Source organism: Acanthisitta chloris, unplaced genomic scaffold, assembly GCF_000695815.1.
Source record: "Acanthisitta chloris isolate BGI_N310 unplaced genomic scaffold, ASM69581v1 scaffold27910, whole genome shotgun sequence".
Classification (NCBI taxonomy): Eukaryota; Metazoa; Chordata; class Aves; order Passeriformes; family Acanthisittidae; genus Acanthisitta; species Acanthisitta chloris.
The window spans coordinates 8,620-34,660 of record NW_008650346.1 but is presented as its reverse complement, the minus strand read 5'-3'; the positions used below and the strand labels follow the sequence as shown (position 1 = coordinate 34,660).

The window sequence follows — 26,041 nt, the reverse complement described above, 5'->3', positions numbered from 1 at the left end:
TGTTCATCTCTGACTGACCTATGGGTAAAAATTACTATAGGAGTCAGGGTTTGCCTATCCAACCTATAGATCTTGCTTTGTTCTATGGCCAACTCACAGGAATGCACAGTACAGGTGATAGGCAACTACTATTTTGCTGACGATTTGCTAGAAAGAACTGTAGGCATTCACACATTAGTAAGCTTTAACATAAGGTTAAAGTGTCCAAAATCTGCACTTTTTTTCAAGCACTATTAGCAGCTTTTTTCCCTAAACATAATTATACTTGAAGGTTTATTTCTTCTTTCCCTTGACACAGGTATGCTTTTAGCATCTGAAGTCATGTTACTAGGCAAATGTATAACATCAATTAGTGTAGCAGGAGATTTTTAAGAACATTGTTGACTTGCACCCCTGCCCTACTCTCTGCCCACAGATAGTTGACTTCTGATCATTATCCCAGTAGAAACCAAGAGGAATTTTGATTTAATGCAAACTGCATGGGCTCACAGTCATGTCCTCCTCTCTAATCAGTCAGCAAAATGAGTGAGTTGCAACAGAGAGCAATACATGAAGCATGCATGGGAATGGAGTTGCCACACAGGGACTGAAAAAATCCTTGACCAAACAAAAAACAGGACTCACATAAAGCTCTAGCCCTGCTTTTGGGCTTAGCCTGAGCGATGGCAGGTCACTAAAAGAGCGACTGCGACGAAGCTTGTCAAAGAAAGAGTCTTGCAGAGCATCTAAGATTGTCAACTTTGGCCTGTCTTGCAGGGGATGCAGCCATTTCTTCAACAGTTAAAGCAAAGAGGGTGTGAGGAAGGGCAAGTTAAATGAATGCTTTGTAGCAGAGTATTAAATTACAGGCATGGGATGCAGCACTTGTAAAATTCATCTCTGTACAGATGGCCTGATCAAGCATTCAGAATTTGATTCAAGCAAAATGTAGGAGCACCCCGTGAATATCTTTGGTACAGGGGCAAATTTTAGCACGGGATACTTGAAAATACTTGTGCTATAATGGTTGTTTAACTGCTCTTACAAAATGAGACCACATTTTATAAAGAGTATTCAAGTATTACAGCAGTCAGGCAAGCAGCATAGGTATGCAATAATTGGCCACATAGTTTCAAAGATGCCAGGATCACAGTCACCTTCTTTTAGGATCAGCAGCTAGGAATGCACTTGCATTTGTAAGGGTAACCTGCTGGAACTGGGGAAAAAAAGCGGTGAAGCTTTTGCAGTGTAAAGCAATGAAGTGTTTGCAGTGTTTGAACTGCTCTAGGGCTACTCATTACATAAACATGAAGCCAAACACAGCTTACAAAGAATGAGTGGTCCTTGAAGGTTGGTGTTTCAGGAGTGCCTTGGCTGTACATGGACATTCTCCTCTGGAGAGCAGATGCCTTGCTCACATTTCCTGTGGATGGGGTCAAGTCTTCAACATCAAAGGGGCTATGGACACACAAGCAGAGGGAAAAAAGGTTGTTAGGCTGAGTGAGAAGGAATTTCAGGTCCATGGAACAGATTTTTGAAAAGGTGGTTTATTAGCACATCAAAACCCAGAGGTAGCAAGTTTTTTAACAGAAGTGTTTAAAAGAAAATGTTGGTAATTAGACAGCAGTCTCAGAAGTGTGGGTTTCGGTTCTGATGAAAGTGTTCACTCAGAAACCATTCATGTAGCATAGTCTGATGTTATTTTTCTCACATGAGAAGTATTCTTGGATTAGAGTTGCCAAGTGTCACACATACTAATGAGAAAGGTGCTCTACCATTAATAGAGCTGTTGCATTATAAAGGAAACCAGGAGATGTTATTGCTGGCTTCATGTATATTGCATTACAAGAAACTTGTACGAATTGCACCAATGCTCCTTCAGAAATGACATTTACCTATTTCATTAAAATGTAGTGAGAATTGGGTTTGGATCCTAGTGCCATCAGCTCACCTATGCTGACCAACGCGGACAGAGAACTCTAGGAGATTTCCTACCACCCTTCTGTTGTATGAAGCCCTTAAAAGCCAGCTTTTAAAGATGGGCCAGCTTCTGAACGTCACTATGCTAGCAAAAATCCATAAATCCAGAACTGACTTTTACACTAATGTTACAAAAAATGTTAATACATATATGAGCACTCAATTATATCCCCTTTTTAAGCTTGGGGAAGAAGAAAAAGTTAGTCCACAATTTCTTCCCAATCTTCCTCAGCAAGGAGTAAAATGGAGAGAATAGTCCACATGGACAGACCTTTTCTCTTTGGCTCCAGTTTTACCGCTGATTGATTGATCGATTGATTGATTGATTGACCCACCAACCAGTTCTACTTACTACCAGGTGATTTCAAGGTTCAGCTTTATTGTGCCAAGGTCATTAATGTCTACTGCAACCACCTGAGGCCGAGCTGCAAACAGATCTTTTGTCTCACACGTTACACTTCCCACAAGGATATGAGTAGCAAGTCCTTTAACTTCAGTGACCTGTAAGAGACAAGAACAGGATACCTAGGACCAGACAAGGTATTGTGATCCTTAATCATATGGCAGTAATTATGACTTTCTAGCCTGGACTCCTTGCTAAAAGGCTTCTAAAATATGGTTATGTTTGTTGCATTACCTAAGGGAAAAATCTGGGGTTTGGGGGTGTTTTGTTTTGTTTTTTAATAAAAGCATAGCTGTCTATGATCACACTTCTATGTTTTCTTTATGGTTTTTTTTATGAGTGTCAGAGGAGAACCACCATATTGGCTCAGACCAAGGGGATACCCAATCTTTTGCAGTAATCATAAGCAGAGCCCCAGGGAAGAGTGAGAACAAGGAGAGCCTCTCAGCAGGAGAGAGTCTCTCAGCAGTTAACAATTTTCCTGACTGGGTATCTCCTGATGTAACTTGCCTACTTAATAATTCCCAAGAGATCTCTCTTCCAGGTATTCATCTCTTGTAACTCTGAAGCCATGTAATTATTTGCATCAATGATGGCCTTTGGCGAGGACTTCCAAAGATCTACTGGTGAGAAACCACCTCCATATATGTTGTTACAGTAAGAGTAGAGCACTGTCTATACTTAGATATACACTCGCCTGAAAATTCAGAGCAACAGTTATATATGCAGCTCCTACACCAACAAACCTTTGGGTATTTGCATGAAAGTCAGTTCTTGAACCTTTTACATTAAAGTGTTTGGAGAGAGATCAAAAAGGGGAGAGAATATACACATTAACTTTAATAATGCTGGGATTCTAGTGTACTGTAAGAAGGGGTTCTCTCCTAACTTTCCACCTTAAACCTAAACTGGGAAGAGTGACTCACCGTGTGTCACAACTTGCCTTTCTATGACAACCAACTGTCTCACACATTTGGGAGTATTCTGGTGGTGGTTTTGTAAGCACTTGCTTTTTTTTCATAGTCTTTGCAGTGGGCCATTTCCCATGAGACTTTCAAGACACTCCTCTGTTTAATCTGCCTAACCAGTGACACCTGGAATAGTTTTTAGCAGCAATTTGTAAACAGAGGGCAGGGAATGGCTGTCTGTAGGTCGGAGGCTTAATGGAAGGAAAGTATATAGACTTTCAGTCAGGAGAAAAATGTCTTGGGGGGCCAGGGACAACAAGGGGATGGAGCAGTGGTAGAAAGACTCTGGTTCAGGAAGTAAACCTCTCCCACAGCAGTTACAAACTGACCAGTCTTTAGTATCTAAATTGAACAATACTATAGCACTTCATTTTACTAGGTGTGTCAGAAATACTAATGATGGCTCATTTCTAAAGAGTTAAACAATCTGCTTTTGTGTTTTTTGCTGATGGTGCATGAAAAGGCAAGTTCCTGACTTCTGCCTTGCTTGCAGGCAAAGGAGTCAGCATACATACCTTAATGGAGATCAGTCCAACAATGAGAGGGAGGAAAACCATTTCTTCTCCATCCCAGCTTTGCCTGCCATTCACTTCTATTTTCCCTTTCAGTTTCCATCGCTGGCGACCATAACGCATGAAAATCTAAAAAAGAAAAATCCTCTTACTTTCTTGAGGAATCTGCTCTCATGATGCACAAATATCAGAAACAGAACTGGGGAAAGGTTGGAAGAGTTAGTGGCATAGGTGCTGCTGTTCTGCTTCCCACTGAGTTAGAAGGAAAAGTCTGCCCTGAAGGATCTGTGTCTCTTAGCTCTCCCAGTTGCTCCTTTTGCTGATGCACCAAAGCTTTCCCCTTCATGTAACTAGATGATTTATAACAAATCTGCAAGACATTAATTTCCACTTATAGGGAAAGTGGCAGGAGAAGGGAGATTTGGGATAGCAGGATGAAAGCCCCCATGGTCTTTCCTAACATCTACAACTTGCTGGATCTGCTACCTTTCCAGGCAGGGGAGAGGGCAGGTGACCTCCCCAGCTGCAAGACTTTGGCTGGTGGGTGATGGAAATGAATGACACCCACAGTGCAGTAACACAATTAGAAATGTTAAGAGCAGCAAGCTCACTTTGGGCTGAAGGGTTGGCTGGGAGAGACCTGCACCAACTAACCGGCCCTGCAAGGGAAGCACATGCTGCTGCAGGTGTGCGAGTGGCAGGAGACATTTCTCAGAGGGAATGAGAGTGGGAACAAATGAACCTATGATCAATACAGCTGGGAAGTACTGGTTGGGTGGATCCATTATCAAGCTGCTGCAAACTTCTTTCAGGGTTGGTCCTGTTCTGATAGAACAAGATAGAGCTGGAGGCTTTTATTTTAATCCGTCTCTAACTAACCTGCTCCTGATGTTTTCTCCTGAAACATGGCAGTGACCAGAGATCCTGACACAGCCTCATAGCTGGTAACATGTGGGTCTCAAGGAATGGTTATTCTGTGTCTTCCTGCTACTCTGCCTTATGATGAAGTAGAGCCTAAGCATCCAGTAAAGGATGCTTGCAAGAGTGTGCCCAATTTGCTCTACATGCATGGGGTGGGGCATATGTTTTTTTCCAGGGGAATTAGAAGTGGCTTTCACAAATAAGATTTTTGTAAGTTAAAAAAAAAAGCTTGCAGTTCTTTGAATATTCATCACCCAGTGCCCTGAATGTAATTTCCAGGTCTTCTGACAGATGCCCTGACAAAGGCAGACATACAGAGAACTACAAGGTTTTGCAGAGAGCACATATAGGAAAAATACCAGCTGTTTCTTGGGGTGCTGATGTGAAAAGTTTTATTCATCACAATGTAAAAAGCAGCAGAAATCTGCCTTCCTTTTGATTGTTTTGCTATTAAATAAACGATAAACCAACGCAGACCTACCTCGTACTGATCTCCTGGGCAGAGCCGAGCGAAGCCAGCCAGACCTGAGAAGGAAAGACATGGAGAGGCTGTGGGAGGGCCTGGGCTGCCGAGCACAGCTATGCACAGGAGTGAGGTGCAATGGGGTGCCCAGGGCCACCACTGCCATACTTGGACAGAAGAGAGAAACAGCACCCTGCAGCCCCCAGCTGCTGTTCATAACCTCCCTCTTACTGCTGCCTTTGCACCCTCCAGATCACAACAGCCCCATCTTCATTTTCCATTTTCTTTTTTTTGGTATAAAATTCACAGGGCTGTGGTTTCTTGCGTAAGTTTCCTTTTCTGTAACAGTTACAGAAAAAGAAGAAACAACTTTCTGGCCTTGTCTGCCTTCAGAAACTCAGCTTACAGACCTTATTATCATGAGGTATAGGTGAGCTGCTGATCACCATGTAGTGCTTGCTGCTTAACACTAATCTGACTGAGCTATACACTTTAACACAGACTCCTTTTTAGTACATCTTCATAGAGACACAGCAAGTGAGAGGGGCACCTCCTGTCTGGCATTTCCATAACATTACCATTGCTATAATAGCTGAGTATCTCTCAGTAGTAAGTGCATCACAAAACATGACTGACATCTGTAATAGAAGATTTATCCCATTTCTCCCCAGAGGGGGAGAAGTAGCACAGCAAAGCACTTGTGATGTATCTTTGCTTTTGTTTGTTGCTTTTTGTTTTTAAGGTAGGAGGTAATGATGCTATTTCTCTATTGGCACCATGCACATGGAATGGAAGTTTCCTGAAGAACCATGCTGAAATCCTAGGGAAGTTATCATCTCTCTCCCAGCCTGATGAGCTGCTCTTCTACAGGATTCAACTGGGTGTTTTTCCCACAGAGGCAACTTCTCCTTTCCCACAGATACCCTCAGTAGATATCTACTGCACTAGTTTTGACATTAAAATGTACCCAGCTTTGCCTGGGTGAGCCTAAATCTATGCCTCTAGTGTTGCAATGCCCAAAGAAACCATCTTGAAAACACATACAAAGCCTGTGGCAGAGAAAGGAATGAAAACAAACTTGCTGGAGTTTTTGGGCTGCATTTATCCTAAAATGCCATGACTGAACATACACGGGTGTGTTAAAATCAAGGCAAGTATGAGGAACCCTAGTGTTGGATTTGGGGGGATGAATTAGTCCAGATAGCTGGACTGTAGAAGCAACTAGATTCCTGCAGGCATTATGGACTGTCCCTGTGATTTGTTTATCCACCTCTTCCATTTCTTTGACCAGAAAAGAGTTTTCTTCACTCATCTTACTGTTTAGCAGAACAGAGAGGCCCTCGCACAGAGCTCATATTACCAATTCCTTTCTAATTTATTTACTGTTTATAAATAATTTAAGATTACTAGCACTCCACTACTGCTTCTCTCTCCCCAGGCTTGCTTTTATAAGTGAATTTGATCTCTGCTGGGACACACCACCAAAAGCATCTGAGGAAGATAAAAGGTCCTTTCTCTGCCCAGTGGGTGGGGAAAACACAGCTTAAAACTCCATATGGATGTTGTCCAGAGTCAAGGCCTGTGAGGGGTGACTGGCCAAACCAGGCTGGTCAAGTCTCTTCAGCCTGATCAAGACAGGGCTAAACACTGACTTGACTAAAGTGGATATGTACTTTCATGGGAAACAACTTTTTGGTGACTGAATGGCTTTTGGGGACTAAACAAATGGCAGGAACTAGTGCCTGTATCATAGAATTTCAAGTATCACACCTCTGTAAAAACGCTGAGATTGTACTGCAGATGGGATGGGACATTGCTCCTGGAGTGTCAGCATACGTAATTAGGGGACAGGGTCACTGCATGGCTGTGATAAGGTGGCAGGGCCACCCAAAGTTCATGCAGCGTGTACAGCTCTGCTAGTGTGTAGAACGTTGGACTCGTGGGCTGTGGTTTCTGGTGCTGGGCTCCACTTTGCAGAGCACCCAGTGCACCAGGCCAGTGCATTGCTCTTTTCATGAAACAACTGGGCATTTCATCTCCTGCTGCCTTGGCACTTCCCACAGCTATAGGGGTACTTCTCACATGTAGAGGGGCACTTCCCCATACTTCATAACATGACACAAAAATTCCATATGAGAATTTCCACATTGGGTTTCCCTGTTTAATTTCAACAGCTAATTAATCCTGAGCAGTAATCCAAGCCTGATTGCAAGTTTATTATCTTAATTTTGAAAAATGATTAGGCTTTTTTCTTTTTCCTTAAATATCAGTCATAAAAACACAGTGCAGCTCCCCTGCTTCCTGACAGCACTGTGTAGGTTGGCTTGCTTTCAGTATAAGTGACAGAGGGCACAAAATAAAAATAACTTTCACTGGAATGGCTAGGAACAGATAAGCTTTGAGGAGAGGAATGCTTTGATTTTAAATTAGATCCTAAAGTTAGCTGGATATGCTGCAGTATAACTTAAGGGGAAAGCTTGCTGCATGATCTACAGGCTGGTGTGCTAGAGCTGTTGTGAGCCTTAGCAATAGCAATGGCTGGATTATCCTACTGGATTCCTATTCCTAGGGAAAACTATCTAGATAGAAATCTTAGATGCCCTAATTAGAGAAAAGTAACGATATGGCATTTCTCTTTGCTGTTTTCTCATCTGAGCTTCTTTATGTTATGCAAAGTGTGTTCAGAAGTAGCTGTTGTTTGTGGTTTATGCTCTGCTCCCGTGAGTGCAGTACCTGCCTTCTCAAGAGCCCTGGAGTTTTGCTGAAGGATTTGGGCATACAAAAGAGAAGGGGCCAGACTTCTTCAGCCCAGCCATTTTTGACACTGTGACACCTTCTGCAACACATCTTGCTGTCAGGAACTGTGCACTGCATTTAGAGCAAGTAAAGAAATGCCCTGAGGGACCTGGCCTGATGCAATTCCCTTTATACACTTCGTGACCTTGTGTTTCCTTCAGCATGTCCATGCTGCAGTTCTGCTGTGTGTTTCTGTACAGAAATATCTGGCCCAGTCTCTCTGTGTCCATCTAATAACTTTACATCTATGCATCTTTGACTGCCTTTCCAGAACTGAAGAATGGGGACATTAAAACCTGAGGGATGGACCTAGGAGAACTCCAACAGCTGCTGCATTTGTTTTCTCTAATATGAGAGCACAGAGTAGCTATTTTAACTTTATCTAAGATTAATCTTAATCTTAATCTTATGCAGTGCAACCATGGAGTACAACTGTGGCAATGCAGGCAGAATCAAAACCCTGTATGAGATTTGTGTGCTCTAAAAACTCCACCAGCAATACTGTGGATGTTTTAAATGGCAGGATTTCAAGTGTAGAATTAAGAGTTCATGAATATTTAGATGCTGACTTTGTTTTACGGAACTATTTTCATGCCAGTGATTGAAGATCCAAAAAATATAACCCCCCCACAATCTCTTCCTTAAGACATCGAGTCTTAAAGGGATAACAGCATTAGCAATACCTGATCATCCACTGAGGGTTCAGGGAAAACTAACTCCATTGTATTCAAACCCATGAAGTCCCCTGTCATAAAGACAAGGAATAAAATGGGAAGGTGAATGCCACCGAGTTATTTTGGTAAACTACCCCCAGTTTTTTCTTTTTTTCACATTTGATCAAAAATAGTAGTAGTCACTTAGCAAAAGTAAAGGACTTAAAAACAGCTGATGTCAAATTAAGAAACTATTTTGAACTTCAGCTCCATAGAATTTCACATAATTTCCTAGTCATCTTCTTAAAAGATTACTGAAATAGAGGCAAAGAGTACAGCAGTCTTCAAAACTGAATTGCTTTGGCTGTTGGGAGGAGTGTTTGCAGCAGGTAATTAGCCTAGAAAACAAGAATCAGCATCTCAGAAGGTCTCTCTGTAAGCTTTGATGTTCCCGTTTCTGTGATCCTTTCCAGTGGGCAGGGGTGGAAGTTGGGAGTTTGAAGGCTCAGCAACGGATGTGCAGTGGGGGAACCACACCTGTCCTAAATACACATCACACAACATGTCTTGATACTCTCACCAATGTGCTCAGCAACTGTTACTGTTTATGAGAAAGAAGGGAAAGGTGAAAAGACAATTACCTTTCATCTTGATGCAAAACTCCCCCAATAAGTTCTCCAGCTCTGCTTCTATGGTACACATGTTCTGTGTTGGAAAAGAGAAGAGTGAGGTCAGACATACCCTCTTTGGGCTTTTTTTTTTCCCCTTTTGTCTTTTTTTCCCAGTCTATTTGAAAGGATAGATTCTGTAATGCAAATGAAAGAGATTGTGCAATAAAGTCAATCTCAGAGCCATGAACAGCCCTGCTGTTTAGCTAGGTCTGGCCCTAAAAATGGCAGCTGAGCTATGCCTGCTTGTGCCAACACTGAATGCAACCCTGTGTTCTTCTGTTGCTGCATGCTAATCCTCCTGTTGGCAGAGGGCAGCTTGGCCCTTGGAACATAACCTGGTCACTGTCCCGGTCTTCTCCAGCCAGGACATGAGCCAACAGCAGTTCCACGCCAAAGTGGCTCCCAGCATGATTTAATCTCTCAAGTAACGTGGACTACATTAAGAAAAAAAGACTGTGGGAGACAGGTACTAGACCCTCTCCAGTTCCTTCATATTTTGGAAGGTTGTCACAGCTTGTATGCCAGGATGTCTGCAACACCATTAGACTGTTGTTCATCTACTGCCTGTTTAATAAAATAGATCTTGATCACAGCAAGTAAAATAGGTATGATGCAGCACATGTCTGTATACACATGGGTTCCAGTCAACCTGCCATCCCTAAATCTGGGGGCGGGAAGGAGGTAGTTGGGCTATAAGTAGGTTTGGGGCAGATTTACACTTTTGTTTTTGTGCTGCAGCTCCTGGGTATAACCCTGTGCTCATAAGGCATGAGCAGTTATTTCAAGAGACTCTTTGGGCCCATGTAACCTGTCTCTGTAAGCCATCAGGTATTCACCTGAAAACAAATGAATAAATAGTAAGTCTTCTTTGCTGAGTTTGCTTTTACTACTTTTACCTGGATGAGAGTGGCAAAGTTCCCATGGCTTTCAAACAGCATGACAGTGAAAAGAATGAACTGATGAGGATGTACCTCTGTGTACTCCTTGTAACTCCTGTTGATTTCAGTTAAACTCTCCCGAGCTGCTTTGCTGGCAGGAGACATTGCAAAGGCTTGCTTCATTTTGCTGGCACCATCACAGAGACGTCTTTGGATACAATAGGCTTCATAAAGCTCATCCACCTAGGGGAAACAAGGAAAGTGTATTGAAAAAAACCCAGCAAAATAAAACCAATGCAATGAAGTAATCTGCATTAAAAGGAAGCTCAGCCAAACCATTAGATCCAATGAAGGGGCTGAGGAAATGAAGCTGTGATACTGTTACAGTCTATGAAAAAGAAACACAGGATAAAAATAACTTCCACTGTAAAAATCTCAGTACAGCAACAGTAGATGCTGCCAGCAATTCACCTGCTTACCCTGCAATGCCTGTAGCATTGCTACACCCTTTCTCCCCATCTGGTTGAGCACAACTGTACTCTCTATACAATCATAATGGTGAGGCAGGCATGCAGCAAACTTCTCAAATACATCAGTGTGACAGAGCTCTTTCAAAGGCAACGGCAATGTCCACACTGCCAAATGGGACTGGACAGGGTTAAATGGCACATTTAGCAGGGTCAGCAGTGTCTTCAGTTTCCCTAATGTCAGCCATGGCTCAAGGCTCTTGCAGTATTTGACTAACAGGAATTGGAAGCCAGGAGTGATTTTTTGAACTCTCACCATCCATCCATCAGAAACTGGGAGTCATAGTCAGAATAGCACAAATAAAGGGCTTACAAACAGCTGATGTCAAATTAAAAAAGGATTCTGAACTTCAACCACCCAGGCATTTACATATTTCCCTAGTCACCTTTTTAAACTCCTTTGACATGACTTAGGCACCCACCATTTCACAGACATTCTGGAAGTTTGGCAAAACACAGTCAAACACTGTTTAAAGACTCACCTGGATCTAGCTTCAGAGGGCAATAGACTTACACACATCTCATGCTATGGTTTCCCTTTCCCCTTTAATCCCTGCACTGAATGTATACATTTACTCCACCTGAGTTGTTTGCGAGGAGTCTACAGTGGTACAGCTGGTGTATATATGTCTGTATATATATACATTAGATATATATAGTGACATATATTTTTATAAACTTAATCTGCCAGATACAGGAGATATGGGGTTTTTAACCTGACTTTATCAGGGTGAGAAGGACAAATACAAGAAGCTGTCTCTTCTTTCTGCTTCTAATGTCCCTGCTGGAAGAGGATTATATTTGTTTTTTAACAAAGAAAAAATGTTCTTCTAGTTATCTCTGACATCAAACGATCACCTTGTGCCCCACGGTGCTTCTGCTCAGTAGTGGATTTTCATAGCAGAATTTCTCTGTGTGTAAGCATCCAGTGCCTTGGCTTCCTCAGTCTACAACTTTGTGTTGCTGCATTAGAGATGAGCCTGATGTGACAATCCAGGCATGTTCCAAATCCCATTTTCCAAGCCTGCTTAACCTCTAACAAAAAGTGCTGTTGCTAATTTGTTTGGAACGGGGCTGATATTCCTGACAGCTCCAAAGCCTTCGGTTGCTTTTTACAAGGTTGTCTTGGATATGCAGTGTCCAGAGCGTCTGACTTGAGGGAACCCTAATCAAAACAGGGAAGGCTTTGCAAAATGAAAGAGTTTGGCAAAGGGTAATGGAGGTCCAGGTAGTATTCTGCCATTTCTAAATTATGAAATAAACTTACTGGAGTCATACCCACTCCTATTTCTCTTGCAAGTCAGCAAGCTAAAGACAGGTACTATAAATAGCTGTCACTTGGTATTTACTTCTGCCATCAGGATGGAGCATTAGCCTGGTATCAGTGTCCTGCTCCTGCCCATGTGAGCATGGCTAGGACATGTTCATCTGCTCCCTGAATACATAGGATCTGCTGTTACACAACCCATTTTCCTGGCTTTGCTTCCTCTACAGAGCAGTGGCAGGTAGAGAACAGAAGGTATCTCTGTGGCCCTGATTTAAGTGCCACTGAAGAAGACCTTCTTTATCACTAGAAACAAAGATGTTTCTTTACGTGCCCAAGCCCATAAGCTTTAACACTGCATAGCTCAATTCCTTTTGTCTCTGTTGCTGTGGGTTACAGAAAGTGAACTAATGTACTCGGCAAGCCTGAGTAATACTGACCAGCGTTACCTCTTGCGTTTGGTGCTTTTCAGTCCTATTGTAACTCCAGAAACCATTAGCTCTGAGCAGGATGGAGTGGGAAGGACTTGAATGGAAATGTTCTTCAAGTACTAATTTTTGCCATTCACATTGCCAGCAAGTGAGAAGGTGGTTTGGGGAACAAAATTTCAGTCTATCGCCTTGTGATTTTATATTTTTAGTTTTGGCTTTAAGAGTAAGAGAAGACTGAAATTAAAAGGTTTGGATGGGTTGTCATAATTGGAGGACTTCAAGCTGTGCAAACGCTTTTCAAATGACTCTCAAAAGACATTTCATACATCAAAAATAATTCATTCCTTTGTCAGGCTCAGAAAAGCAACTAATCGCTAGCAGATATGTTTATAAGAGAATACATGCCATGGATTTTGTCCAGCCTTAAAATGTATTAGTGTAAATCACAAGTACCTCTACCGAATATTCTCACCAATGTAATCCAGTGGATGTGGGCCTCAAACCATGCAGCAAAAGCATTAGCAGTGAAACCCAGGAATAAATCCAAACTAGCTGCTGTGTATGCTAGAGATAACTGCTGAACTAAATTACTTTCAGATGCAACTCTTTTTCTACCTATTGCTTAACAATAAGCATGCAGTGAGATAGATTTTTCCCAGCACGTCCCTGACCCTATGTTCTCTCTGTACCCAAAAGCATGAGGGAGTGCCTCAGGGCATGGCTGGACCTTTGGGTCTACAAGCCACATGGAAACCCTTTCTTTGGCTCCAACCACCAGCCTATCAAGGAAAAAATACCAAATCTGGGAGTGGCTTTGTCCAGGCAGCCTCCCCAGCACAGAGGGGTAAGCAGGAGGCCAAGGGTTTGTTTTCCTAAAAACATAGGAACAGATGCAGAAGAAAGATGATAGGAGTGCTCATTACCTTGCTAATGTGGAACTCCAGCCTTCTCATATATCTTTCGACCGCTTTGATTTGCTGAAGGAAAGGAAAAGGCAGAGGGTGAGGCACATTTCAATAAATCAGTAAGACACTGCCACACTAGCTCTGCTATTCCCCATGGATCTGAGATACTCCTCCATAAAACACACAGGATTTCATTGACCATGAATCAGTTGCCCCACCTTACTACTGTTAAGCTGCTGCTGACAATGGAGCTCCCTGACTTTCTGTACCTAATACATATTTTTAAGCAAAAAAATAGGTTTTATTTGAAGGGATTTATCTAGGTTTTTCTAATTATTAAAAAAGAAAATTTTAAAAATGAGAGCTTTTTTTAGCCTAAAAAAATAATATTTTCAGTACTTTGAAATCCTTTACAAAAATTGATCAGGTTTTGCATGCCAAAATTCATTCTCTTCCTTAGCAAATTGTTTTTGACAGTAAACCCAAGCCTGGCATTTTGACTGAAAAAAAAGTCAGACTTGTTCAAGAAGTATTTTTGAAAGCTTTCCTTTGTTTCACCCAAATTTTCCTGCGGGGAAAAATAATTTCCATTTTTCCTTCATCAGAACTGGCAGGAGCAGGAGTGAACTGGGGCTTGACCCGGCCCTGCCAGGCCCCCCAGTGTGCCCCTGCCAGCCCCCATCTGCCGGGAGCTGGGCAAAGTTGCACAAGGCAATGGATTTAATGACTGTCAGCTGACAGAAATAGGAGGTCTCACTCCTCCACCTCCCTCCTTCCCTGGCAGGGGTCTGCCTCTTCCCCTGTGCCCAACCCAGAGCCAGTTTGATGCAAAAGACCTGAGGAAAAGGGTTGATGGGGTGTGTTTGATGCTGAGCTAGTAAGCACAGCTGGCTGGTGTAGGTGCTGGGCAATACCAGAATCCCTGGAAAGAGGAGGGGAGCAAGGGACTTCTTCCTTTGTAAGTGTGAATTATCAGGCAGCTTCTCCCTCAACACTGCTGGCATGGCTAGTAGGTCTGGCTGATAGAGGTGTCCCCCACCAGCTACGTACACCATACGGATATTAATGCCTCCTTGCAAGATGAGTGTCAAAGGGAGTAACATACCTTATCTAAATCATACAGCACTCCCTGAAACAGAAAACATGAAACTGTGATTAATTTTGCAACACAACAGCATCAAAATAAAGTAACATTTTCCAGTCAACAGAAATCACAAACAAGACCATGACTAAAAGGGAAGAAGAGCATCAGTGCAAATTCCCTGTATTCCACCACTCCCATGGCTGCTCCAGCACTTCAAGAAGGTCACTGTGCATCCACATGATGAAAAAGCATGACACGTACCAGGCGTGAGTTTCTTTTCATGTCTTTTAACTGAGCAGTCAACTTATCCAGCTCTGTCTGGTGAACTTCCAGATACTCACTGCAAACACAAACCAGAGAGGGGATTCATGAGCTCTGCAGTACATACCGCGCTGGCTGATGACCATCCTAAAAGAAAATCTGCCCAACAAATGGCTTTCCTCACTGGATGTGGTCACAGACAAAAACTCATTTACACTGATCCGTCTTAAAAGCAGCTCCCTGCTGCCTTTTGGGGAATGGATAGGAGCCACTTATTTATCTGTGTATAAGAGCTTGATGTTCTCTTTGCACTGAACAACCAGTTTCAAGTAAGCTAATCTGCTACTTAGTTTATGGGCTGGTGTCTTCCAGTCACTGCCCTGGTACCTGGCTGATAAAAGACCTGTTGTCATCTGGGATGTTATTTGAAAGGTGATACAAGCCTTTGATAGGACTCTAGGAAATTCAGAGGGGGAAAAACATCTAACGTTGAAATCTCAGACTTCAGGAGCTTTCCTTGAAATGTGAATGGAAATGGGATTCTGCCCCCTGTATTCCTGTTTTCCATACAAATATTTCAGATCCTGTTAGGATCCAGATTCCAAGAGGCATATGTTCCTCTCCTATGAGGAAGGATCCCTGTTCTTGTGATATGTTTCTCTCGGCTCTAAAATGTCACGGAAAGCTTCAATCAACAAGCAGGATAAAGGCTCTTACTCCAGGCCACTCTTCAGGGCTCGGTAGACCTCTTCCATCCTTTTAGGCTGGGGCTCTTTGGGCGTGGTGCTGTTCTTGTGGCCCAAATTATGCATTTTCTTCACCTTTGCTTGGGGCTTCTTGAGCGCAGAGGAATTTTCAATAAAGGAGTTACACCTGCAAAATGAACATCAAAGAGGAAGAAATCCCTATAAATCATAGAAATCTCAAAGGAGCACGGCTTAAAGAAATCTTCTGATATTATCTCTGCTAGGAGAAATTAATTTGCTTCTATGCCTGCCAGTTAAAGGACTGCGTTTGTGTACAGGTTAAGAGTCTGAGCAGCCTGGGACATGTGCTGTGAGCTTTTCATATGCCCATTGCCTTCCCCAGACATAAATGCTGGTCTGCAAACATCTTGCTGAGTCTGAGGCTCATCAGACATTTCCCTGTCTTATACCATGCCTGTCCTAACTCACACTGTTTAGCAACAGCCATGAGAGAACTAAGCTACATCCAGGTGCTGATAACAAAGGGGAGCCTAGATAAGCTCAGGTGTAAAGCTTGGGGGGTCCTAAGGAAAACTGGACCTTGGTTAAGAGCATTTCTGGAGGACAGCATCACACCACAGGTCTTGAGTATGGACCATAGGTAGCTCTGCGTGGCAAAGGGAGGACAGTTGGGCTGCATATAGGCACCTCATTGGTGACTTTATTGTGGGATAGGTCAGCATCTAACTGACTTGGGCTGACAGTGGGAGGTGATTCTTTGCCTGCCATTCCTCCTCATTGCTAACTGGTGGTCTGGCACAGGAAACTACACAAGTTAAAACTAATTGTAAAGTAGCCTCTGAGGGCATCAGCAGCTGAATGACTTGGTAAGTGCCTGACTCCAAGCCCTAAGCCCTGCCTGGCCAAAGGATGGTGCACAGAAAGGCTCTGCAACTAAGCTTAGGGAAGTGGAGCTGTTTAGAATTCATAGCAGTGCAGCAATGAGTGAACTGTCTTTTAGCAGTGGTCTTAATCTGGTGGCACTGGGAACTGTATCATCATGTTCCTGAACACTTCACGTGTTGAAAAGATCACTGCATAAATTAAAAGTTAAAATGATTCTCTGAAATTGTCTCACAGCACTGAGGCAGGGGAGGAAGCCCTGCACTAATGGGGGAGAGGCAAACAGGCACTTGGCAGCTCAGTCAGAGGGTAACAGCTTAGTTATACAAACAATATAGAGAGACATTTTAGCCTGGGAGACTTTATTTGGCAAGTCAGAGAGAAAAAAGTCCTCTCTTGCCACCTTTCCACCTTCACCCCCCCCCAAACCCCAAGGCTCCCTTAGGGCCTGATTTTGAAATCCCCCCCTAGAGAGCACAGCACTCACCTGGACCTTCTTTCCTGAAGCCCGCTGAAGCCAGCGAAGGACTGGCTTCTAATAATCCCATTAGGACCTCCTGGGGAGAATGAATGCGATCCTATTGACATGATTTCAGGGAGCCTGGAAGATTCTCCTGAAAAACAACAGAAAGCATATCAGTGACGATGGAGGGTAAGAGGCAGGTGGTGTGCCTGGGACAGCCTGGTGTCCATCAGTGACAGTAAGGGGTATCTGAACCCTATGAGGGACTGTGAGCCAGGGCACAAATCTGTTTGTGTTGACAGATCATCCCCACTCAAAACCAAAATGGTCCAATCTTAACTTCTGACTTACAGCCCAAGGTCCACTGAAAATGTACCAGACACACAGAGGGTCTGGATGTGGGACTAGAAACCAGATGTTTCAGTGTGATAATCCCAGTGCCATCCCTGATTTCTTCCATGCCTGGCATGCTTCATCCCCAGCCCCAGTGTCCTCATCTGCTACATCAGGGTGTCCTGAAAATTATTTTGGGAGCTTGCAGAGCTCTTAGGGGACAGCCACCATCACTGGGAAGTGTGATTACGTACAATAATAAAAAAAAGAGGGTTCATTCAGCATGAATCAAGTCCTGCAGCTCCCCTTTGATCCTTGCTCATTTTCCCTGCAGCTGTTCTTGCCTGGCTGCTGAGAAGGAAGATGCAGTGGGTGTACACACAGCCACAACATGCCGTGATGAGAGAGGGATGCTCTCCACAAGGAAAACAGAGGAGTAAACAAGCCCCAGGCACGGTATGCTCTGCATTTCATGTGTCCAGGGGGGGCTTCAGAAAGGAGGAAGCGCTTGCCCTGTGTGTGTGTGTGTGTGTGTGTGTGCTTATTTCCAATGCCCAGTTTGGCATCTGCACCAAACTAAGGTGATTTCAATCCATCCACAAATAAACAGCGAAGAAGTGCCATGGTTCACAGCAGCTCCATCAGCTGCCACGAGGGGAAAGGGGAACGCCTCCCTCTTCCTTTACTTCAGAATCCACTGTTTGCCTTGTCTCTGCCCTCAGCAGACAATTAAGTTGATTTTTCTGCTGCCTTGGTTTTGTGAGGAACGACCTCACTGATGTGTCTGAGGACTACCATAGCCAGCAGCGGCCAGGCAGCAGGGCAGGGAGCAGCAAGGGAAGGGGGATGCTGGAGAAGAGGTCACTGGTCAGTGGGTGCTGCCAGACACTAGCTCCCCCATCCCACAGGACCTATCCTCATCGCCTCTGTCCTTCCTGGGATGTCAGCATGGCTGCTGATGCCATTGTGCTGCGAAATGGACTGAGAAACTAGGCCAGCTTAAAAATAACCTGACAGAAAATGAAAAAGAGGTTTTTAAATAGTTTTTTCCCCATCTATTTTAAAAGCTGGACCGAGCCTGCCCCATGCCCTCAGTTCATTTCACTTCTACAACTGGGCCAAGGGTGCAAAAGAAGGATGCTGTGGCAATGGAGCTGATGGTCTGTGAAACCATGACCTACAGGGCTGAGGGGGTGACAGTGAGTCTAAACCACTCTCTCATCCCCACAGACAAGGAATGATTGCAAGCCCCTCAAAAAGCAGCCTCTTGTGAAGGCCACAGATTTGCAAAATGTAAGCCTTCACAACTGAACATATTTATTAAAGATAAGCACCAGAGCTACGTGGTGCTTGCACGGCAAACACTCGCCACAGAAAGCAAATACGCCAGGAAACATTGTGCACTGCCCAGTGATGTTTAATTTGTAGCATTAAGATGGGCAAATACCCTAACATGGCAGTAGGTGCCATGGTGAGCTACTGCTTCTCTGTGGAGGGGACTGCATTGCCTGAGGAGCTGCTTTCTCAGGAATATTTCTGCAAGAGCTCTGCCAGAAACACTTCTTCCAGTCCCAGCATTGGCAATGCTAGTGGTAATGTGACATTTTCTCTATCGCACAACAGAAACCAGTGTACATCTTTCTGTTTCAGAAGTGAGGGCTGCCCCCCTAACTGGACAGCTCAGACATACCACCTGGGCTGCAGCCCAGGACAGTTTTCTCCTCCACTGTGGCCAGCACGTAACAGTACTTCACCATTAATGTCCCTGGCCTAGCCTGGATGCAGCCCATGCAACTTAGATGGTTTAAACCCAGCAAGAATAAACCTTTGGGACAGAGAAGTTGCTCTCAGGCAGACCAGGACCATGAGCACCTGTGCTGAGCAGAAACCCATGGCCAGGAGCTACAGGGGAGAGGGTGGGAGCTGGAGAGGCTTAGGAGCAGCTGCTCCACACAAGCTCAGAGGAAACTGCAGTGAGGATGCACTTTGGCTAACTCACACAGGAATAAACATGCTCCAGCCACAGCTGGAGATCCTTGAGTCTTTGGTCAATCAGAGCCCAAACCTGGCCCTACAGTCATCCCAGTCTCTGCAAGGCTCTCAGCATACCTCTGTAGGGCTTAACTCTGGTCAGGCTTGCTGATATTCAGCATGGCACTTGCCAGAAGGCATTTTGCAGCTTCCAGGGTCAAATCTCACACCCCTGGAGATGGTACAGGGTTTTCCCATGCCTAATAATTCAAACTCCACCGAGAATCAGCTCCTGAGAAACACAGTGGAAATCATCTGATCACAGTACTCTGGGGATCTGTGCATCAAGTTCCCTATGGTTTTGCAAATAACCTTAAGACAGGCTGCAATCTGTAGGCTCCCATTTATATACAAGGATTTGCATGAAAAGTCAGGTCCAGAGTGCCTAGGAGCAGAAAATCCCTTGCAAGCATTCAGCACTTGCACCACCTGACAGGATGATTAACACACAGTCTCCAACAGCATCTGGACACCTATGAGGGTAGAAGCTAAACAAAACTGACAGTCAGGGATTTAACTACATAAACATCAGCCATTCCTTAAAAAATAAAGAATAACTCAAAACTTGAGTTGAGGGCTAATCATAGCCACACTGTCTATAAAAACATAATTACTTTAGATTGAAAACTGTTGTCAGAATGCTAACATCTTCTGCATGATGAGTCTCTATTAATGTGAACAGAAGATTAATGCCTTTTGCTCTGAACAAAATCTTAGCGTCCATGTGTGACTGTGTGCAGACACAGTGGAACTGTTTCAGTTTTCTTTTCCTTCGAGAAAACTTAAAAAAATAAATAATTTTGGAAAAGGAATGTACTTATTTATTTTCTTTATTTTGCTCAAGCACTCGGATGGCTTTGTAAGGCTTTAGTAGCTGACTTTCCTCAAGATACCAGAAAGAAGTGTGCAAGAAGTGCAATTGAAATGCAAATTGAAGACCTGCCTGGAGCTACTTTTGCTTTGCTTTTGCATAAAATGGTCAGAAGTCAGAGCCCAGATAGGCTTGTGGCCTCTCCCTATATATTATATATAATCTTGGTGAATAATGCATGTTTAATTTCTGTACAGAAGAAAACTGAGATAAAAGGAGGTAACAGAGTCAGAACTGATGAAATCTCACAGTTCTGTTCAGTTATTTTCCATTGCTCAGGTTAGAGGTTGACCCTATTGTACAAACACAATCTGTTCTTAAGATTTAAACTTATACTGCTGACATCTCAGATGCTTCCCACTGACCTCACAACATCACACTGACTCTGCAGAGCAGCAGCAGCAGCTCCTTAGCCCAGATTCACATAGACAATGGCTGCACACAGGCACTGCATCAATGGATTATTTATGATACCTACATCTAGCAAATACACTTTGAGTGATGAGTATCTGTCACATTATAATAGATTTTGTTGAGGGGGATTTATTTTCCTGCCTCTTAAATCATTCACAGGCCTCTGTGCTATCAACTAAATAAACTTACCTCTGAATTTCATAATACAGTATTATCCTGACTATATGCATGGATATAGTTGCTAGTATAATTTCAATAGTGCTCAGCCCAAAAGGACTTGCCCAGATCTCTTAGTGACCTGACTGGTATCCCTGCAGCTGAACACTGCTAAGGGGACTCTGGTGCTATGCCAAAGCAGTGATCAAGTTTCTAAGTCTACATTTAGTAGTTATGTGATATAATGCTACCGTCTTCTAGATATGGCATACATTTTGCTCTCAATATAAAGTGTACTGCACATCTAAATTGGTATTAAATGCTTTTGCAATTCGAGAGATCCACTCCAGCAGTGGCTGCAATGAGTACACTTACACTTTTAAATCTATATAGCTAATGAACCACTGATGCTTCATCTTAAAAAGACACCAGTCTCCTTTCTGCTAATATAAGCATGCCCTGTGTAGAAGTATAATTAATATAATTAGTGCTGCCCGTGCTAAGTGCACGGCAGTTGAAGGATGAGCCCAACAGTGAGTCAAGGGATAAGGTGAAATCCTATCAGTACTCTTCTCTGCACTATTCACTGACAGCTTGCAGCAGGGAACAGCAGATAATTGATGATGTCTCTGTCCCCGAGGAAATAAAAGACCCCTCTCTCAGCTCTCCTTTCAGTCTGGAAATGTGGAAACAGCTGAGCCTGAGCTAATAAGAGAAGAAGAGACCATCGAGGAAGGGACCATCGAGCCCATTACTTCCACAGGGCTGCCCTCTCTTCATCACCCTCAGCACAGACCTCTACCTCCCACAATGCCAAAATATTTGATGAACAGCATGGACTTTGATCCAAGCTAAGAGAAGAGAAACTCAGTCAGAAACATATTTGCTAAATCTAGACCGACTTTTGCACAGACCGTTTTTGTTAGCTTCTTTCTCATGACCAATCTGGAGATGGTATTTTTTGTTCACCACATGATGAGGGGAACTTGGTTTTGCTAGACATATGTTAGCAACCATGTAAAGCTGCAGTATACCAGGGGTGCCCTTGATTCCTCCTGTTTTCTCCCTGAAGCAGCTACAGTTATGGCTCTGGGTCTAGGGTTTGCTGCAGCGTGTTAGGGAGGTGTCTGCAGCTGAGGGTTTGTGGAACAGAGGCTTCGAGGACACTTTGGGATTATGTATAATCCCTGATTAAATGGGAATGTGGGATAGGACTCAATGACTCAAAGGATCCTTGATAATCCTTTTTTCCTATATTATTTTCTTGTGTGACACATGGTTCAAGGCCCATTCTGGATCTAAGGAGCTGTAATCTCTACAGTGAGATGGTTTGGTTTTTGATTCTTCTGCTGATCTGTGGCCTGAAGGCTGTTCACTGAAAATTGGTGATAATTATATAGGTTAAGGTCAGCTGGGAGGGTCCACTAGCTGATGTGAGCGGATGGCTACAAAAGTCAACTGATTCTGTTTTGCATTCTAGGAACATTTCTTACTTGCAAACCTGGAGTATGTCTAACAAATGAGCTGATACCTTCTTGAATAACAAAAGAAAAGCACACGTTCCTCTCTTATCTATGTCAAAGTCTAAATTCTGTTCATCAAGCTGACTGGCCAGCCTACAAAAGTAAAAACTTCTACATGCAGTAAGATGACATTTAGGAGCATGCATCTCCAAAAGAAGAACCTCAGTAAGAGAAGAAACTGATTATTCTCCAGAAGTCATGTCCACCTCCCAGACAGCCAATTCTTTCCACTCATAAACTCAAATAGCACAATTCAATTCTAAACTTACACAGGCTCAGTTCAAGGCTGAGCTCATTCACTGCACCTTCAGATGGTGCTGCTTGCTTTTGTAGCCTAAAGTCTAGTAATTTTTAATATTTATTTTCCAACTTCTTCCTTCTGATTTAGTTGAATCACTAAATACGGTAATATGAGGCCAGCATGGCCAGCAGCCCAAATAACCACCTGGAATTTACAGTTTCCATGTTCCCTAGGCTCCTAGAAGGTACAGAGGTATGCATCTTGGATGACAATGTAGACATTCTTGTGGGTGTTTTTTTAAAATAAAAATTTGACAACAGTATGTGGGTAGGAGTGCTCAGGAACATTATAAAAACTTTCACAAGAAATTTAATTCTTGCACAAGAATTTTTACACTTTCAGGACAAAAAAAACTCTTAGGCAGTAGTGAACAGGCTAGTAATTCCTGTGTCAAGAACATTTCTGTGGGATGGGATCTCCTGGAAGTAGCTGTAGAAAGGTGTCTTCTGTTGGTCATTGGATTACAGAAATTACAATGTTCATGGCCTATTTTGTGCTCCCAGTGATTGGGCTGCTCCTTCCTTGCACAGGGTAGCATTTGCCAGAGTTGTACAGGCATGTGAGTTCCATCTGAAGAACTATTCTTGGTTGCCAAACTAAAATCGTGTGCATTTATTCCACCAAAATTCAAAGCTAAGAGATATTCCTAAGTAGTAGCATATGGCTATACTGACAAGCACACTTCCTAAGCCTACATCAGCCGGTGAAAGGCCAGCAGATCTGTGAGCTTCAGACGTTAATTTTAGCGTACAGAAAGAGCCACATGAGCTTACCAGCATGGCTGGGGAGAGCAGTATTGCAAGGAGAAGGAGCTATAGCCAAGATGGATTCCTCTCCCTCAAACGGGAGATGTGAGAGCAGCTGTGACGCGCCTGAGTGGTCATCAAAACCGTTGGTAGCCATGTATTCCTGCCCCATCACAAAGAGGCAAACTCCTGCTTCATCTCTTGCAGCAACAAGAATCTAAGTGAAGCCCACTGCAGCTCATCCTGACCTTGCTGATGTCTCTTCCCCCATCATGCACTCTGACTATCCAGTGTGATTTCTCTGAAGGCCCGTGCACACTTTTCACTGATGATTTTCTCTCCATCAGTGACGCCTGCAGTGATTCTTTTATTAGCCACATTTCAATACCTTCACTTTGGGTGGATTCAGCCTTTGCAATGCACAAAGATGTGTTTATGCAACTCATGCATCTTTTATAGCCCTTCTTAAGCCCATAACTGGGACCTTTACTTTGTCATGCAGAAATCCCTGTGAGTGAGCACAAGGCACCATTACCTGTCTCTAATAAATGAAAATATTAGCATTTCAGTACCAATTTTTAGCTTTTGTGTCAAATAATACTTTTCCCAGGGCTTGATACTAAAACTTGTACTTAATACTTTTCCCAGGGCTTGATACTAATAGTAAAACTTGTACATTATGGTCTCATTTCCATAAGAACATCTTAAATGTTGCATGTAAGGACATTTTCAACTCCAAAGCTACAGTATTTGCTAGCTCATCACTAGACATCCTGAGCAGAAACAGAAATTGTCTACCATCTGGAATAGCTCGTGTTGTTTGCTCTGCTCCTCCTACCTAAACTGGGTGACGTACATAAACCAAAAAGCAATAGTAACAGCAAGAAGAAAAGCTAACAATCCAGGTCAAGAGCAAACTGGTACACTATATGTGGCTGTAAAGGTATAGGACCTGGTACTTCATGCTCCCACTACAATATATGTCCATAAATTCAGTAAGTCATCTTTCACACCAGTCTAGTGCCAAAGTTAGTGTGGGGACTTGTAAATTCATCTTTTATTTTTACTATAAAACATGCCTTTAGCTCTCCCATCACCTCACTAGAACACAGAAATAAGGACTGGCAGTGGCTAAGGTGACAGCAGCACCCTTTTTGTCTCATACCATGGTTAACTTTCTTCCTCCCCTTTCTGGGGCTACTCCTGCACCAGAGCTCTCAGCACATGCCCCACTTCCCCACTTTTGTTGTCAGGGAGCCACAACTGCCCTTTTCTCTGCTTAAACCTCCCCTCAAATCAAGACGTGCACAGCTCCTCCCCCTTGGTATAGCATGTGCTGAAAATCTAAGGAGAGGGAAATGCAAATGAGTTATTTCACTGTAATAAACCCAAGGAAAATAAATTTGATCCTAAATGGCTCCCACACACGACAGATGGGTTCATGGCAGCTGACCTCCTTTTTGTCAGCTCCAACATTTGTTTCGCACTAGTGGCTGGGGCAAGCGTGTGCAGGAGCCAACGCAGACCCTCCCTAGTGCTGCTCTCACACAGCACTAGAAACACAGGGCAATCATATTCATCTGGCATTAGTGTAAATAAGCAAAATTTGGTCTATAACAGTACATGTGAACATGGCTGAGGGATCAGAATCCAGACATCTAATTAGATCTGACATTCATTCATTTCAAACCCGCCCCAGTATGCAGAATTATCTTTGATTAGAAGTCAACTCCAATTCTACTCATACATTGACATAAAGAGTTATCAATGATTAGAAGTCAACTCCAATTCTACTCATCATTGATAACTCTTTATGTCAATGTAAGATTTAATTAAAAACAAAGTCCCACTGCCATTCAAGCGCTAATAATCAAGGGCAAATAATCTCAAGAAAAAGCACTTCTGAAAGCCAACTGAGAACGATCTTCTCGTTCTTTAAATCCACCTTGCACAAAATCTCTAACAAGCAGTTCAGCGCAAGTGACCTGCACACATAATTAATCATGCTGCCATTTTGGCATATAAAGGTGGAAGGCTTTGTGCTGCTCTGTTATCTACACTTGTATTAGAAGATAAACTACAAGGAGCAATCTCGTGAGCAGTACTAAGACTAGCAGGATGCAAAAGAGGCAGTGGAAATTCCTGTCTAGCAGCAGCCTGGCTACTTCTCTACCTCCTTCAGCACACGCTGTTGAATGCTGCCTGGTTGACCACACATGTTGGGTGTAATTTTGATTCCTCAGCTCACAAACATGACCAGCCTATTGCCCACTTTTGCAAGCATTAGCACTAGGGGAGGCCTAGGAACCCATGAGTGCTGCTGGTGGTCTCCCTTGCCCCTTACTGACCCAACAGTAACATCTGAGCAAGCCCATGAGTGATACCTGAGCACAGGTGGGGTAAGTTAGCCCTGACGTCAATAGATGAAACTCTGGTGGAAGTCCTTCGGCAAAATCCATGACGACTGTGAGCAGTGACCTAAATTTGTGTGTCAAGTGTAAGCAGCAAAGCGGCTTCACTTTCTCAGACTGCGTAAGGAATGAATATAAAAACCTCTTCAGTGGCATGAGAGAAAAGCAATAACCCAGCAGTGATTAACAGAAAATCGTCCTTAAGAGTGCTGCTTTCTTTAATTACTTTGCACCAATATTTTTGCTGCTCACAATCCTCATTTAATGCAGTTGGTAGCAGCAGAGGCAAGGACAGCAAGCTGAGGATACCACCTCTTTGGATCTGCAGGAAAGTAAATGCATCAAGTAAACACATGCAGGATAGCCTGGGTAACCAGTGGGCTGCTCTAGAGATTATTTGTTTTGCTTCAGCCAAGAGAGACAAAGTGTAGTTGTACTTGGTATCCACTCCAGGTACACTCTAATATAAGCATGAGTGAGCTAAATTAAACAAGTAAGACAGGCTTT

The 26,041-nt window shown here is 43.3% G+C and overlaps 1 protein-coding gene across 1 annotated transcript; it reads right to left on the bottom strand.

The window, feature by feature from the left end:
- Positions 1-624: 624 nt before the first annotated feature.
- Positions 625-16,897, bottom strand: FAM65B (family with sequence similarity 65, member B; the record flags this gene model as incomplete). Its single annotated transcript, XM_009084758.1, has 12 exons — positions 16,773-16,897; positions 15,414-15,569; positions 14,697-14,775; positions 14,457-14,480; positions 13,370-13,423; positions 10,318-10,467; positions 9,317-9,380; positions 5,245-5,288; positions 3,846-3,971; positions 2,312-2,460; positions 1,308-1,437; positions 625-771 (listed from the first exon to the last, which is right to left on the bottom strand). Coding segments are annotated over exons 1-12 (1,224 nt in total), but the record flags the coding sequence as incomplete, so codon positions are not given.
- Positions 16,898-26,041: the final 9,144 nt, after the last annotated feature.